At 41.0% G+C, this 17,710-nt stretch overlaps 1 protein-coding gene across 3 annotated transcripts in view; it reads right to left on the reverse strand.

Annotated features, from left to right (window-relative positions):
- The window catches only part of SNX25 (sorting nexin 25), a 127,335-nt gene that overhangs the window by 51,205 nt on the left and 58,420 nt on the right, over positions 1-17,710 (reverse strand). For all 3 annotated transcript variants that reach the window (XM_078069806.1, XM_078069805.1, XM_078069807.1), the window contains exon 6: positions 14,210-14,280. In XM_078069806.1, coding sequence (XP_077925932.1) covers positions 14,210-14,280 — 71 coding nt within the window. The remainder of the gene's footprint in view (positions 1-14,209; positions 14,281-17,710) is intronic.

Genomic DNA, 17,710 nt, shown 5'->3' on the forward strand with positions numbered 1-17,710 from the left:
CCCAAGGAGCCCGATGTGGGGCTTGATCCCAGGACCCTGGGACCATGACCTGAGCTGAAGGCAGACGCTTAACGACTGAGCCACCCAGGCATCCCTATTTTACGCATATTTAAAATACTCTAAAGTTTGGGAACAAAATAATTGCCTTTTATAAAATAAATCTAGGCCACAGTTTTAATTTGGGGTTAAAATAGGCTAGTAAAGAGACATATACAGGAAGAAATGGACACACATTTATCAACAACCAAATTCTTCTCTTAAGAAAGCATAAAAACCTTTCTAAAAGCACAAAAACTAGAAGCAAATTCCAAAAGGAAGGAAGAAAGAGAATAAACCTTCATCTAAAACCCAGCTGCAGGGCTGAGAAGAATATTCTCGTGTTCTACTTGAATGTCGCCTGCTCACGTGAATACAATGCCATTGTCTGATCACAAAGCTTGTTGCTAACGAATTTGACAGCAGCTTGTTGCTTAGGCAATTCTGTTTATTTTTGCCTCAGAAAACTAATACCACGTTCAGTGCTAAATGAGTAACATGGAACTCATGCAGCCCGTGTGTGTGTCGTGCCAAAATCCTTGTAAATCCAGCGATGCAGATGAATATGCTCTGTGACCTGAAAACCCATTCAGTCAGGAAGTATTCATGCCACGAAAAGTATAGGCCAGTGGGCATGTGACAACACACTGTGGCCCAGCTCAAGCCAGATTCACATGGCTGGCTCTCTGTGGAGCGTTAGGGAACACTGTGCATTGTTACAAGCCGGTGAATCACATAACTGTTTGACCTAGCTTTAAAAAGAAGCCAAGAAGATAAACAGTGGCAGGTGAAACACTGAATGGCAGTGGCTCTTGAAACTGGGGCCAAGATGAACACACAAGTGATAGAATATTCTAAAGCAATGAATTATAAATATTTACTGTTCTTCCTTCTGAATAGTCCAGATTCTACCGAGGCCACAACAAAAGGAAATGGGTGCATTGGGTTCCTCTGCTGAAAAAAGAAATTCAGATTAGACATTGGGTGAATGCTCTTGGCTATGAAGACCTTGCAGGAGACCTATGGACAACATCTGGCACTGCTTTTTGCTTTAAACTTTCTGCCCACAATACAGTTCTTCTTCAAGCAAGTGAAGTGTCTATCAGTAAAGTACAAACACCAGGGAGAACTGTTAGGTACGACTTCTAATGAAGCAAAGGAGAGTGAAGTCACTTACAGTGTAAACTAAGGACTCCAGAAACAGCACGAGTATAGTGGATTAACATGGCACTACTTTCTTTTTCAGGTCCTAGAAAATGTCACGAGCAGAGTATTTTTTCTTTTCTCATAGCACGCTACCAAATCCCAAGACATCTCCTGACAGCAGCACTCTCGGCAGGCTGACTGGGGGAGTCGATGGGTAACAGAGCAGGGGTTCTCATCAGCAGCACTACTGACGTTTTGGGCTGGACAAATTTTTCTCGTGGGGGCCGTCCTGTGCATTGCGGGAGGCTGAGCAGCATTCCTGGCCTCTACCACTAGATGCCAGCAGCATACCTTCCCCCAGATGGGACACCCAAAAAGGTCTCTGGACACTGTCAAATGCCCCAAGCACCCTGGGGGGCCAAACTGTGCCCTGCACTCCCACCCCACCGAGAAGTACAAACTCTGTGACAGTTAAGGAGACAAGGCTGCACACTTGCCCCCTTCCCCTGACTCCCCAACATGTGGCTTTCCTCCCCAGGATGCACAGGCCTGTTCTTGCCCGCTCCCCCACCTCCCCACTCCCTCCACCCCCCGCCCAGGCCCTCGAGGTAAGGAATTAAAGGAGTTCCTCACCGGAAAATATTGGGCCTCCATTCCTCAACTCGTGTCCATAGTGACAAATAAACAATCCTTTGAATCTTTCTTGTTCATGTAAATAGAAGTTTTAATAAACCCTCTTGAGAGAAGGAGTCAAGGAACGGGTATGTATTTACCTAGGGACTAGTCAAGTTTCAAAATGAAAAATGGTGCTCCACTTTTTAACATGAAACTAACAGCAATTCTCAGTAGTTACTAATCATCACAAATTTCTTCAAAATTATCTGAAAATCACCTCAGAAGTTGCCCAGGAACTAAAATACATATACATTTATCTTACTTTTCAACTTAAGGCCGGTATGTTTCTTTTCAAAAAGAACACCTGGGATTTTCTTACCACATCAAACACCTGAGTTTCAGTATAAAGTGTCACTCCACTTTAGCAGAACGCATACTTGAGGAATAAGCAGACACACGGCGGGAGCTGATGGCGGAAGCCCTCATGTTATAATGGAGAAGAGTACAGAGAGCTGGTAGTCTGACCTGGCCCAGTCTGGTCAGGTATGCTTACAGTACACCTTTTCTTCCTTCCTTTAAATGTCTCAAGTACTCAAACTCCCTGCACTTCCTTTGGTTTAAAGCCCTCCAACATGCCTGCAATACATTTTTAAAGTAATAATGTCGTATCAACTAAATCCACACAATAGCTAGGAGAGTCCTGCTCCCAAACAGGAACCATGAGTTGAACAGGTATGAGATATACACTTAGAACACAGACCCAGCCCAATAATTTGTAAGTTTTGAACAAGACTTTCATAACATCTACCCATGTGAATAAGCAGTGTAGTGGGAAGAGACCAGGACTAAAAATCAGGAGACCTGGGTTCAAGTTCAAGTTCAAGATCTGTGTGTAACTAGTTCTAGTTACACCAGGTATATTATTTACCATCTCTAGACCTGAACTTCATTTGTATAAATGCAGGTGTTAGAATATATGATGATTAAAGTTTTCTTGGGGTACAGACGTGGGAGGAGGACTGGCTATAATGTTATAGGACTATAGAGAGAGTAGTGGAAGTGCCCTGAGCCCTTAGACCCTCCCGGCAGAGGACGGACAGGGACCAGGGAGCCAGGTGGGATGCTGGAGAAGGGACAGCAGGTGCCAGAGGCTGCAGCACCCACAGCAGGAGGGCTGGGCAGGGAGAAACCCTGGCAAGGGCCCCTGTAGCCATGGGCTGAGGTGTCTTCTAAGTTTAGGTCATTCATAAATTAGGAACTGTTTGTATCAGATTGCTGCAATGCTAGAAAATCAGATCATATCAAAGCGCAATGAAGGATGCTGAGAAGTCCACTAGAGTCGACAGATTAGCTCCCTTCTTTCAGGCAGGGGCATCTTTAAATGCAAGATCAGACAAAGAAGGTACATATTATCTTTATTAAAGTAACTTCTAATGGAAATCATTATGGTCCTTATCAGCAACTATCTGTGTCCATATACACACACAGTATTTTCTGAAGGTCTTCTATAGTTCTACTTGATATATGCAGTTCTAAAACTGTTTACTTAAACTCTAAAGAAGATGCACAACTTGACCAAAGCCCATCTATACTATGAGCATAGTACTCCCCAGGGTATACTATTAATACTTTGCAGTTTCTAGCAGACTCAAATCAACATCATGTCCTTTGTCGTAGTCAGCTGAATAAATGTTACTCTTGAATCACCTTAACTATTCTTCATAACATTTCAGGATTCAGTACAGAAGAACAGAAAAGAAGGCTTTAAAAAGGGAGCTGTAATCCTGGACTTATTCCCACCAAGCTGCAGGGACAATTTAGCTTATGTCCTGGTACTACTTAGAATTCCTATACTTAGCCCATGTCTTAGTTCGTTCAGGCACCTACAACCACAGACTGGGTGGCTATAAACAACAGAAATTTGTTTCTCAGTCCTGGAGACTGGAAATCCAAGATTAGGGTGCCAGCATGGGCAGGTTCTGGTGATAGCCCTCTTCCAGGATGCAGTTGGCCACCTTTTTGCCACATGGTAGAAGCACCTAGGGATCTCTCTGGAGCCTCTTTGATAAAAGCACTAGTCCCATCCATGAGGGCTCCACGCTCATGACATAAGTACCTCCCAAAGACCTCACCGCCTACTACCATCATGTTTGGGTGTTAGGATTTCAACGTAAGAATTTTGGGAGACACAAACATTCAGACCACAGCAGTCAGCTTATTTCAACAGACTATTACTCAACTAGTCTGGCTGTTCTAATTGTAAATAAAAGGCTAAAGAGTTGGCTACTAAAATACAAACAGTAATACATTAATGGCTCTTCATTATCTACAGCAGGGGCTCTGTGTGGTTCCTGGATGAGTAGCATCAGCATTACTGGGGAACTGTCAGTACTGTGAACTCTTAGGGCCCACTCCAGATCTCCAGGATCAGAACCTTTGGGGTAGGGCCTGGGAATCTGCATTGTAACAAGCCCTCCAGGTGATCCTGACGCACACGATAGTTTGAAAACCACTGCTCTACAGGATTAAGTCCAAACTTCTTAGGATAGCTTACAAGTCTCTTTAGTTTCAGCTCCTGTCTTCCTATTAAGCCTTATTTCTCCATTACATGCCAAGCACCAGCACAGTGTCTCACCTGACATAACTTATACACAGGAGGCCATTCCACAACTGTCTTCTTTGTCTGTGGACATGTGGTACCATCTATCCATATCCACCTGATAAGCCCAGAAGGAAATGAGGGCCATTCAATCTTTCCAACTCAGTGCTGCTACTCTCAACAAAAAGTCTTTCTTGACCTCTGTTCCAGGTAGAGCTGACTGCCCCGCACATCCATTCCACTACTAAATCCTGAACATGTAACTCTCACCACATTATCAAATTGTATTATCATTTTGTATGTGTATCTCCCTGTCTCCCTGTTAGACTATGATCTCCTTAAGGTCAGAGACAGTTTTTCTCATTGCACAGCGGTGCCTAACACATAATGGCATTCAAAAAAATGGAATGACTAAAGACCTACTTCTGGTGATTAAGACTTCCTCCAGAGTACATTATTCTCTACTGATATGAGGGGTCCTAAAAACTCAAGAGTTTTCTTACCTACCCAGAATCAGGGGAAGTGGGGTTGTGATCAGAGAAGAGACATCTGAGATAAAATATAAAGGTAAGTAGGAATTACCTAGACAGAGTGAGATTGGGAGGAGGGTAGCATTCTAAGAAGAATCAAGAACATGGGCAGGGAATATGAAGCAGGATGAATCAGGGTGAGTTGAGGAAAAAGAAACACTGGTGTGGCTGGAGTACAACGAGAGGGAGTGGAACGGCAAGAGATGAGGCTGAAGACAGAAACGCGGGCCAGAGCAAGCAGGACCTTGTGGGCTGCGTGTCTAAGAACAATGGGAAGACAATGAAGGGTTTTAAGCATGGAGGTAACGTGACGGCATCTGCATGTTTTTTTTTTCTAATCATTGTGACTTTATATGAAAAAATATATTAAACAGGGGTAGGAGTAGATAGGAGGAGACCAATTAAGAAGTTATTACCATAGTTCAAGAGAGACCGGTCGTGGAAGATGGTTGTGTAGAGAAAGAGAACAGAGTTGAGATATATTTAGGAGGTCAATCTGTGTGACAATAATGGAATAGACATAGTACATGATGAAGAAGGAATGAACAGAGATGACTCCTAGTTTGTGACATATGGACGGATGGTGATCCCATTCACTGAAACAAGAGTGACCAGTTATGTGGTACTTTAATTTGAACATTTTCATTTGGAGGTCCCTTTATGATATCCAAATAAAAACACTGAGTAAGCAGTAGTAAGTAGAAAAGTAGAGCATAGAAGTTCTGTAGAGAGAAATTTGGAGACTTACCAGCATATAGGTAAGTGAAAGAGAAAACTAGCCAAAGAAAGGGCAGAGGCAGTGCTGCCCAACAGAGCTTCCATGGTGATGGAAATATTCTTTCTGTGCTATCCAATATGGTGGCCACATATGGTTACTGAACAACTGAAATGTGGCTGCTATGATAAAAAAAACTGAGTTTTAAATTTGTATTTACTTTTAATTAATTTAAATTTAAATAGCCATAAATAATTAACAGCTCTTATATTGGGCCACGCAGGTATAAAATAATGAGAGAGTTAGAAACAAATACTAAGAAACTCCAACATTTAAAGGCTGAACAGAGAACAAGCAAGCAGAAGAACAAACAAGAACGAGACAGAGTCCTAGCCAGGACAGTCAACAATGTCAAGTGTACCGAACGGTCAAAGAGGATGAAGACTGGAAAAAGTTCACTGAAATTATCTAGCTGGACTTGGCTAAACTTCCTAAATTCCATGACCAATAAGCAGTTAAGGTTATTAGTGGGGAAAACTCAGGCCTTAGTCAGTACATTTGGCCAGGATGAATGATAAAATAAGGTCAGAGGCAAGAAAATTTTGTGAACAAACTAAATCTTCTGAGACTAATTGTTGCAAATTGTTTAGTGTTTATAAGTTTTCTCTAAGACCTTTTCCCCTAATTATACCTAATAAAATTTTCTTACCCGTAATACATGGAGATGAGTTTGATAATATGATTTTTTTTCTAGGACTTATTTTCCCTAGAATCATGTCAGCAATTAAACCACTGAAGATGTCAAAAATCATTTGATACCTTATTTCTTGAAAAGATGAAAATCTCCCCCCCAAAAGCCACTAAAAATCAAATTAAAATTCCTACTTTGTTAAGAAGAGTAATTTGTTCCTCATTTATGATGTACTAATCTAAAGTGATTAGTGAGGGGCGCCTGGGTGGCTCAGTCGGTTAAGCATCTGTCTTCGGCTCAGGTCATGATCCCCGGGTCCTGGGATCGAGCCCCACGTCAGGCTCCCTGCTCAGTGGGGAGTCTGCTTCTCCCTCTCCCTCTGCCTGCCTCTCTGCCTACTTATGCTTTCTCTCTATCTCTCTGTCAAATAAATAAATTAAATCTTTAAAAAAAAAAGTGATTAGTGAATCTAAAACACATGCAGAGTTTTATGTGAATTTGCTGGAGTTTGTTGAAGCCTCAAAAAACCCTTATTTTGACCCTTCATGAATATACAAAGTAAAATAGTCCCCAGGCCCTCCTCTGTCATCCTGAGTTAGCTGGCTGGTTCCTTAAGGTCTCAGAGAGCGTGCAGTCAAGTAATTTCTCCCAACCTGTTATACGACACTTTTTCCTTAAATGTTCAAGGTATTTTCACAATTGCATAACATTTCTTAGTTGTCAGTGATTTTGACTGAAAAAGACTTGCGGTGCCTGGGTCAAGCAGCCAACTCTTGATTTCAGCTCAGGGTCCTGATGGAGCTCCGCACCAGGCTCTGCGTTCAACGGCGGGGGGGGGGGGGGGGGGCCTACTTCAGGATTCTCTCTCCCTCTGCCCTTCCCCCCCACCCCGCTTGCACGCACGCGCGCTCTCTCTCACAAACATGCTCTCTCTCTCTCTCTCTCCCAAATAAGTAAATAAATCTTTAAAAAAGGAGAGGGCGCCTGGTGGGTACAGTCAGTTGGGCGTCCAACTCTTGATTTCAGCTCAAGTCATGATCTCAGGGTCGAGAGATGGAGCCCCACACTGGGCTCCGCCCTCAGCGTAGAGTCTGCTTGAGATTGTCTCTCCCTCTTCCTATGTCCCTCCTGCTCATGTTCCCTCTCTCTCTCTAAAATAAATAAATAAATCTTAAAAAAAAAAAAAGAAAAAGACTTGCCAGAAACATCTTTATATGTAAAAACAAAACTATATTTATAGTACATATATATCACTACATTCATAAATAAAGTTCCCATCTCTAGGTTGAATCCTAAAATATTCTTAGGATCCTCCATCTGTTCATTCTTTTTTAAAACTTCAGTTTCCCACTCACAGAAATAACATGGAAATAAGGAGAAACAGTACTGGAAATGAAAGTGCTTACAATCGCACACACAACCTGGTTGCATTGCTACATGGTCACTCAGAGATATAAATGAGCACAGCCTGATTTTCCAGGTTTAAGGAAACCAATGCAGGCCAGCCGGGCTTGTGGCAAGAGATTAACAGAATGAGGTTTTTCCCTGATTCTTTGCCTGATTCTTTGCCTGAGGTTTTTTTCCCTGATTCTTTCACTGAAGCACACTATCCCTAAAATTCAAAGATCACTAAAAATAACTCAACAATTATGCTTTGGGGAGCCTTTAATGCTAAAAATTTAACTTTCCTTAATGACTTTAACAGGGAGGAAAATAAACACACAAATTTGTTTGAAAAGATCAGTTTAAGGTATGATACAGTAGCTATCTAGAACCGGTTTTTAAAGTAACCTTTTATTTGCCAGCCACACATTAAAACTCCAAATCTCACAAACAATAACTACTTCCTAGAAGATGTTACTGAATATTCAATTAAAAGAAAAAGTAAGGACAATGGGGAATGCTAAATTTGATCTTCCTCTTCTATAAAAAAGTATGTGCACTTATAACAACCTAATTATTTAAAATTATTTAAAATTCCCAGACTGGAATACCTCATTCCCAGACATTGCATCACCCTCCTAGTCAGAAGACTCCAAAAATACTTTTAAAAGATTTCATAAATAGGGGCTCCTGGATGGCTCAGTTGGTTGAGCATCTGGCTCCTGGTTTCAGCTTGGGTTATGATCTACAGGTCGTGGGGTCGTAGGATTGAGCCCCAGTTCAGGCTCCATGCTCAGGGTGGAGTTTGCTTGAAATTCTCTCTCCCTCTGCCCCTACCCGCTCTTGCACTCTCTCTCTCAAAATAAATAAAATCTTTAAAAAAAAAGATTTCATAAATAATCAACTTTAAATTTTCTATTTCCATTTATATGTGATTGTGCATTATACGGTTTCTCTAACCTTGTTAGGGCTATAATGTCCAGTGGCACTACACTGAAATGTTCTCTTTATTATAAAAATATGAACATAAATAGACTTGAATTATTAACCATGCCATTAACCATAACCTGAATACAATTAGGGAGAAAATTTTTAATTATTTATCAAAAATTAATTTTTATAAGATTTAGAAAATCTAATAACTCAAATAACTTATAAAAGTATTGAACACCCTTTTTAAATGGAATTAGTCAATAAAAATATAATGTGAATATTCTATCAAAACATTCTGGTGATACACAGACTAACCTGGGAAGGTAATTATAAAAATCTTTGTTTTGGTCACACTTACCTCCCCACTATTAAATGCTACGTGTGGCTACATTAAGTGTGAGAGTCTGCTTTGTGAATGAAGCAACACCAAAGCTGGTTCTCCCCACTAAGTTCTCTAGCACACATTCTGTCCTCTGGGCCCACACGAAGTCCCCTGCAAATGGAGATCACTTCTCCCAAACTCTAAGCCTGTAAGGTTGTTTCAAGCTAGTTTTGCATACACAAGAAGCAGAGTCCTAGACTCTGAGAAAGAGAATCTCTGGCTCAAAGCCAAACCAGATAAACCAGAATGATCCAATTAGAATTTAGAATAAACTTAAAAACAAATACATTTGATCAGAAAGCGCTTATAAAATAAGACTTTACTTATTATTCCAGTTCAACTTTACTACGCATTTTACCTGCCAGAGACCAGCCTAGACACTTGAACATGCTACTTCATTTAGTAGAACTTAATAAATGCTAAAAACTCCTAGAAATTCCTGATTATTTCCTTAGCGTCCAATGTGGCAGCCACACACTTAAATTAGTTTTGCCACGAGCTGAATTTTTAGTCTCTACCTTCTCATTCCTTTTTTTAAACAGCTTTACTGAGATAAAATTCACATACTATAAATTCATCCATTTGCCACATACAATTCAATGGTTTTTAGTATATTCAGTGTTGTGCAACCATCACCATAATCTGAATGTAGAGGAACATTTGCATTCCCCCCAAAAGAAAACTTGTACCCACTAGCCCTCATACTCAAACTTGTACTCACTTCCCCTGCCAACTCATCTCACTCTCTGCTGATGGCCCCAGGTAACCAATAATCTACTTTCTGTCAGTACAGATCTGCCTATTCTGGGCATTTCATATAAAGGGAATCACACAATATGTGGCCTTTATAACTGGTTTCTTTCACTTATCATAATGTTTTCAAGGTTCATCCATGCTGTAGCATGTATTAATAGTTATTTATGTATTTTATGAATCAATTCCTTTTTATTGCTGAATGATATTCCATTGTACGGATATACCCTTTTGTTCATGGCCATTTGGGTTGTTCCTACTCTCTGGCTATTATGAATAATGCTACTACAAACATTCAAGCACAGGTTTTTTTTGTGGATGTATGTTTTCATTTCTCTTAGGTATGTACTTAGGAGTGGAAACTCTAGATCTCATGGTAATTCTATGTTTAACATTTTGGAGAACTGCCAGACTATTTTCCATCTCCTCCAGCAACATATACAAGTTCCAATTTCTCCACATCCTTACCAATTTTTTTTTTACAGTCTAGTGAGTGTAACGGGTATCCCATATTAGCTTTAATTTGCTTTTCCCTAGTATGGAATGATGTAGGGCATATTTTCATGTGCTTATTAGCCATTTGTATAGGTTCTTTAGGGAAATGGCTATGCAAATCCTTGGCCCATTTTTCAATTACACTGTCTTTTGATTATTGAGTTGTAGGAGTTCCTTATATATTCTGGATACAATCAGATATATGATTTGCAAATATATTCTCCCATTCTGTAGATTGTCTTTTTTACTTTCTTGTGACACACACAAGTTTTTAACTTTTAATGAAATCCACTTTACCTCCCTCCTCCCCCTGCTATGCTTCCCTTCATTCTTATACAGACCCACACATTTTGCCAGAGTGCGGATTCCATGGAAACTGTCTTTGTTCTGGACACGAAGACACACTGTGGCTGAAATCACCTAATGGTTTCAGCTATCCTACTTTTTGCTGAGATTTTATTTCTTACTTTGAACCCTATTACAGACTTAAAAGAGACTAATTTATTTTTATTGTTTCAAAGATTTATTTATTTACCTTAGAGAGACAGAAAGAAAGGGCGGGGCAGAGGGAGAGAGAAAATCTCAAGCAGACTCCCTGCTCACCGTGGAACCTGACACGGGGCTCAATCTCAGGACCCTGAGATCATGACCTAAGCTGAAATCAAGAGTCAGCTACCCAACCGACTGAGCCACCCAGGTGCCCCAAGAGACTAATTTAGAAAAGCTTACGGCTGGTACCAGAATTAACCCAAAAGAAGAGTAATGCAGCGCATCTTAATGTGGTCAGAGAGCTTACTGAAAATAAATGTTTCTAGCATTTTCAGAAAAAAAGTCACTCCAATGCTATCTTGAACGTATCAGTTATAATGCTGTGGGTTGAACTGTGTCCCCCAAAAAGATATGTTGAAGTTCTAAACCTTGGTACCTGTGAATGTGACCTTATTTGGAAATAGGGTCTTTGCAGATGTACTAAATTTAGATGAGCTCGTTTTAATTAAGGTGGGCCTTAATCCAATATGACTGGTATCTTTATAAGAAAAAACAGACACTGACACAAGGAGAATGCCATGTAATGATAGAGACAGGGACTGGAGTGACATGTGTTCAAGCCAAAGGACTGCTGACAATACCAAGAGCTAAGAAAACGGTGTGGAAGAGATTCTTCCCTAGAGCATTCAGAGAGAGCATGGCCCTGCTGACACCTTGGCTTGGGACTTCTAGCCCCCAGAACTGCGAAAGAATGCATTTTTCTTATTTAAGCCACCCAGTTTGTGGTACTTTGCTATGGCAGCTCTAGGAAACTAATACATATAATAAACTGAATACTTAAGTTATAATCAAAATTCAACCAGAATACATCAAATTAAGAATACATTCTTAGCAGTTTGTCCTTATATACCTACAATGTGCTTACATTCTCGTGTTAAATGTTCATGTTAAATACTAAGTACGTAATAAAAGACTAATCTTGACAATTTATCTTTGCAAAAAGCAAGAAGACTAAAATCCATTTGAGTATTACACTCTGTGGACATGATGATAATCACTGTTAACCAGTGACCTCAGAGAAGTAAACCGGTCTCCTCTACTTTCTGTCCCAAGGCAACATAGCTCCAAGGCCCCAAGTGAGCTCAGCTTGTCTGCCTTTTCCCCAATGCTTGGTAGAGGGAGGCCAGGATACCCGAGAAAGCTGAGAGCATCTCAAATAGCAAATAGAAGCATGAAAGTATCACTGACAATGTTTAATAACAGCTTATCTGTGCCCCCCTCCCACCCTCAAATTCATTAAGTCCTAACCTCCAGGGCCTCAGAATGACCGTATTTGGAGACAGGGTCTTTACAGTGGTGATTAAGCGAAAATGGGGCCATTAGTGTGGACCCTCATCCAATAAGACTAGTGTTGCAAGAACGGGAAATTTATGAGACTGACGCGCTACCTACTGCGCTAACGAGGCACCTAGAACAGGAAATTTAGACAAAGACCTGGGCAGAGGGAAGACAATGTGAAGACAGAGGGAGAAAGCCAACTACAAGCCAAGAAGAGATGCTGAAACAGACCCTTCTGTCACAGTCCTCAGGAGGGACCAACCCTGCCGACCCCTTGGACACCTTGATCTCGGACTTCCAGGCTCCAGAACTGTGAGAAAATAAAGTTCTGTTGTCTAAGCACTCGGTCTGTGCTACTTTGTTATGGCAGCCCTAGTAAACAAATACAACACCACAAAATAAGGAAAGGTATCTCTGACTAAACTCAAGTATCAAGGAGGAACAATGAGGAAAGATAATGGTGACAACTAGAATTCCTTCTCTCGCATCCTCTTAAAAATATCTGTCCGAAATGAAGCGAATAAACCTTGGTACCTGTGAATGTGACCTTATTTGGAAATAGGGTCTTTGCAGATGTAGGATCTTCTCTGCAGGAACAGTAGAAAAAAAGGAGAGGAACAGAGCCCACAATCCTGCAGGAATCAATCAGACCACACATCCCTTGCTCAAAAGCCTCCAGAGACTTCCTTCCTCATGCCGACTAAAAGCCAACGTCCCAGCAGTACCAGGAAGGCCCTTTGGAATGGGACTGCACCCTTGTTCAGCCACCTAGGCAACTCAGGCAAGCCCCGCGTGCTTCTGCCTCAGAGTTTTTCACCTGTCCTTCCACAGACACCCTCAGGCCCCCAGGTCTTTGCTCCCAGGTCACCCTATAGGTGAGGTCTTCCCGGATGACCCTATCTGAATGCAAATCTTCCTCCCCCTCCAGCTGGGCCAGCATTCCCTTCTATACAACCCACCTCACAGCTTTGTTTTTCTCCAGGGTACATATCACCATCTAAAATACTGTTTACTTGATTTGCTCATTGTCTGATTGCCTCCCAGTCTCAATTTGGGGCTTGATGAATGCAGAGATTTTGTTTTGTCTGCTACTGTATCATCATCGCCTCGCTGATGTTGAGTAAACATTTTTTAAATGAACAAATTTGTACAATCTTCCCTCCTGGGCGGAGATTAAGAATTAGTGCCTCTTCCTAGTCTGTATCTTCATCTCCTTTTTACCCAGCTCCTATCTCGGTCAGTGACTCAGACACAAGGAATAGTCCCCAGGCCAAGCTTCCTGTTGCCTCTGAGCCACTTAGAAACCTGGGAGCACATTTTAGGGCCCTGGCCCAACTCTTCCTTCTTTTAACACTCTGCTCCCTGATGGGACTTGAGCGGGCCTGGAGGTTTTCACGGAAAGGCCGGTCTACAAGGTAGGGTTGCTTGCCTCTCAGCCACAACTCAAGACCTGCACTCTAAACAGTGACATGACCTTCAACTTCATGCGTGACGGGGGTATGCTGGCCCCAGGCCAACTATAAGGGAGCTGAGAGCCAGCTTTACACCTTAATTACTCCTACCATGCCTGGGTAAAAATCTCACTTGAAGAGAAACAAATGGGAAAAAAATAGAACTTTTTTTTTTTTTTAATGTAGAAAGAGGAAAGAAGCTATTCACGATACAAATCTTAACTAAAGGAAAAGGTTGAGGAAATTATGAAACATCAACTCACTGGAGTCATTTAAATAACTATCAAGATTATGTTTCAAGTTAGAAATATTAATGAATATTAAGATTAAATTTTAATGAGAAAAACTGTAAAATCATGCTTACTTTAAGAACAGAAGCACTCTATACTCAATGATTTCAGCCTTTGAAAAATTATGACTACAGATGAATAAAGTTTAAAGAAACACAGAAATACAAATAGGGGGTTTTGTTAGCATGAAGTTATATTTACTTTCTCTAATGCTGCTGTTATACTATTATTTTAATAAATTGAAAATATTTAAATATAAGCCAGAAGAATGCTCATACTTGCCAACATTCTGACAAAAGAGAAGACCGGGGTAGACCGAGAACCCTTAGAATGTATAACTGAAGAAAACAAATTGGTTCTTACCCTTGTGCCTCTTCAGCTGGGGAAAGCTGCTAATTGTAGTTGCTTGGATTATTTCTACTACAATTTGATACCTGATATTTAAAAAGAGAGAAAAAGAAAAGATCGAATATTTAGAAAATGCTGTTTTCAGAGATAACGTTTAGACTGTATTTTGTACTAATCAAATAAAACACAGGGCTCTCTCTCTCACAAAAATAAATAAATAAAATCTAAAAAAAAATAGTACCTATTTATCTACTATTTTATATTGCTGTTTTAAAGAGTCAAACTTCCACAAACAGTGCTGTGCACCTAAGAAATGGTATGCCCAGTCCTTTCAGGGCCTAACACTTCTCTAAGAAATAACACACCTTAGCCTAAGATAAAATTGTGGTTTTGTCTATAAGAAAGATATGCTACCTTTTTCTCCCCAACTAAATCATGAGCCTCTCGAAGACAGGGATTGTGTCTTGTATTCTCCTACAGAACCTAGCTTGGCACTAAACACATGACAGGCACTCAGTAAATATTAATGAATATTATGGACTGAATGTTTTGTTCCCCCAAAATTCATACACTGAAGCCTAGTCCCCAATGTGATGGTATTTGGAGCTGGGATCTTCGAAGGTGATTAACCCCTAATAGGTGGTGCCCTCACAAATGAGATAAGTGCCTTTATAAAACAGACCCTAGAGGGGCGCCTGGGTGGCTCAGTCAGATAAGCGTCTGCCTTCGGCTCAGGTCAGGATTCCAGGGTCCTGGGATCGAGCCCTGCATTGGGCTCCCTGCTCAGCAGGGAGTCAGTCTGCTTCTGCCTCTGCCTCTCTCCCTGGCTTGTGCGCGCACGCTCTCTCTCTCTCTCTCTCTCTCTTAAATAAATAAATAAAATCTTAAAAAAAAAAAAAAAAAAAAGACCCCAGAGAGCTCTTTCCATTTTGTGAGGTTACAGTGAGAAGGAGGCCCCCTATAAACCAGGAAGTGGCCCTCACCAGACACCCAGTATCCAACCCCTTGATCTTGGACTTCGCAGCCTCCGGAAGTGTGAGAAATAAATGTCTGTTGTTTAAGCCACCAGCCTGTGGTATTTTTGTTATAGCAGCCCAAACTAAGACAAGAAGCTACATTAATATACAATAACATCTGTAAAACTAAACAGGTACAAGTAATATTCTGAACAATCTGTTCTTCTGATATTCTTGGTGATTCATGCTCTGGAACAAATGAGTCATCAATGGTACTGAAGAAACACATGCTGTTTGAGCGAGGAGTTAAACTTCTTAAATGAATCCATAAAATTACCATGAAATACCAGCTAACATTTACACAGATGCCTCTCATTCAGTACCAGGTACTTGTCTAGATACTTTCTCTCATTTAATCCTCACAATAGCTATTGTAATTATCCCCACATTACAGAGGAAGAAGTTGTTCAGGTGGATTAAGAAATCTATACAAGGTCTCACTGCTTTTAAGTACTAGAGCCAAAATGATAACCTGGGGCTGCTGATTCTAAAGTTCATGCTCTTGACCACTTTCCTGCTGCCCTAAAATTCAATATGGGTTCATGTTTATCTTGTGTCAGGCCCTCCCAAGGATACAAGCATGGCCAACACCAGATCATCTCTGCAGCCTCACTGCCTTCTAGGTCCCTCTTGGATACCGTTTTCCTGCCAAACCAGACCGCATGCAATACCCCAACACACACTCAGCTCTTTCCTGGCCCCCAGCCTTTGCTCTATTTCTTCTCCCTCTTGCACACAACCTCTCCCCCTTATCTGCTGAAATCCTATTTGTTCCTAAATATCAGTTCATAGCATTCTTCTCTCAGGGTTCTCAGATTCCTCTCTCCTACAGGACAGAGTATTTGCTCCTATCCATTTCTTTAGCAAGTTGCACTCCACTTCTGATCTTAATATCTTGCTTCCTATTTAGCAATTTATACCCACATGGGTCTCCTATGCTGGACTACTAACACCCCGACAGCAGGGGAATAAATCCAAGGACCCACAACTAATTCATCTTTATGTACACCAAACCCTCCTCACAGTGCCTTGCACATAATAGGTATTTGAAGATGATTATTGAATTTGTAAAATTCACCTTCGCTTGATACCAAAAGACGACGTGGGAAATGAGTGACTTTCATTCTCAACAAAAGCTCACAACATACAGTTGACCATTGAACAACATGGGTTTGAATTATGTGGGTCCACTTATATATGCAGATTTTTTTTGATACAGTACAGTGCTATAAATGTATTTTCTTTTCCTTATGATATTCTTAACATTTTCTTTTCTTCAGCTTATTATAAGAATAAAGTACATAATACATATCACATATAAAACATGTTGATTGTATATACTATTGATAAGGCTGCCAATCAACAGTAGGCTATTAGTAGTTAAGTGTTAGGGGAGTTAAAATTTATACGTGGACTTCTGACTGCACGAGGGATTAGAATCCCAACCCTACGTTCTTCAACGGTCAACTGTACATCCAAATGCTGGCGGCTATCCTTGCTGGCACAGGGTTCCTAGTCCTCCGGGAGGACTATCTACCCAGCTCTTAGGAATAGTCAGCACTCACTCGGCTTTCTTCATCCAGAGGAGTGCGGGGCCTTGCTGGTGCTGAGTTTGGTTCAAGAATCTGGAGGACTGATATTTGCGAACACCCTCTTGATCAGAAGTGCACTAGTATGTGTTTTTCCAAAATGATAATGTAAACTCCAATATTAAGAGGAAGCCACTAACAAGAATTTGGTTCTTTTCCGGCTATGGTGAGATCTTACCTCCAGTATCTTTTATTCCAGGGTCAAGAAAAAGGTCACATGAAGACAGCCATCTCTTACCCGAGTTATCGCCTCACCTCTCTTTAGTTTTGAACACTCAGCTACATTAATAAAGACTCAGGGCAGGTTTGTATTTTTGAAGTCTTCCCATCATCTCAAACTCACCCGAAATGCTACAAAATTAGTCTTCAAAATAATCACCTTAGAAATATATACATTTATTGCCTTTTACTGTCAATTGTTCAGAACTTTGGAATTCTATCAGAATTGACTTCTAAGTTATTTATACACACACACACACACACACACGCACACCCAAATATTAGTCTCCTCAATTCTCTACGCACATCTTACACAATTTTTTTTTTTTTAATTACTATTTTAGAGCTGTCTTGGATGTGCACATGCTGGAATGTCTTAGGAGAGTCAAAAGCCGAATAAACCCTCAGGTGTACAATATGGTAAATGGTTTAAAATAGGTTTTATGCTAAAATTAGCAATTACAGGGGTGCCTGGGTGGCTCAGTCGGTTAGGCATCCCAACTCTTGATTTTCGCTCAGGTCCTGATCTCAGGGTCATGAGATTGAGCACCATGTCCAGCTCTATGCTCAGCGCAGAGTCTGCTTAAGATTTTCCTTCTCCCTCTCCCTCTGCCCCTCCTTACCGCGTGAACGCGTGCATGCGCACGCGCACACACACACACACACACACACCCCTACACACACACTCTCTC

Source organism: Halichoerus grypus, chromosome 3 (assembly GCF_964656455.1).
Source record: "Halichoerus grypus chromosome 3, mHalGry1.hap1.1, whole genome shotgun sequence".
Classification (NCBI taxonomy): domain Eukaryota; kingdom Metazoa; phylum Chordata; class Mammalia; order Carnivora; family Phocidae; genus Halichoerus; species Halichoerus grypus.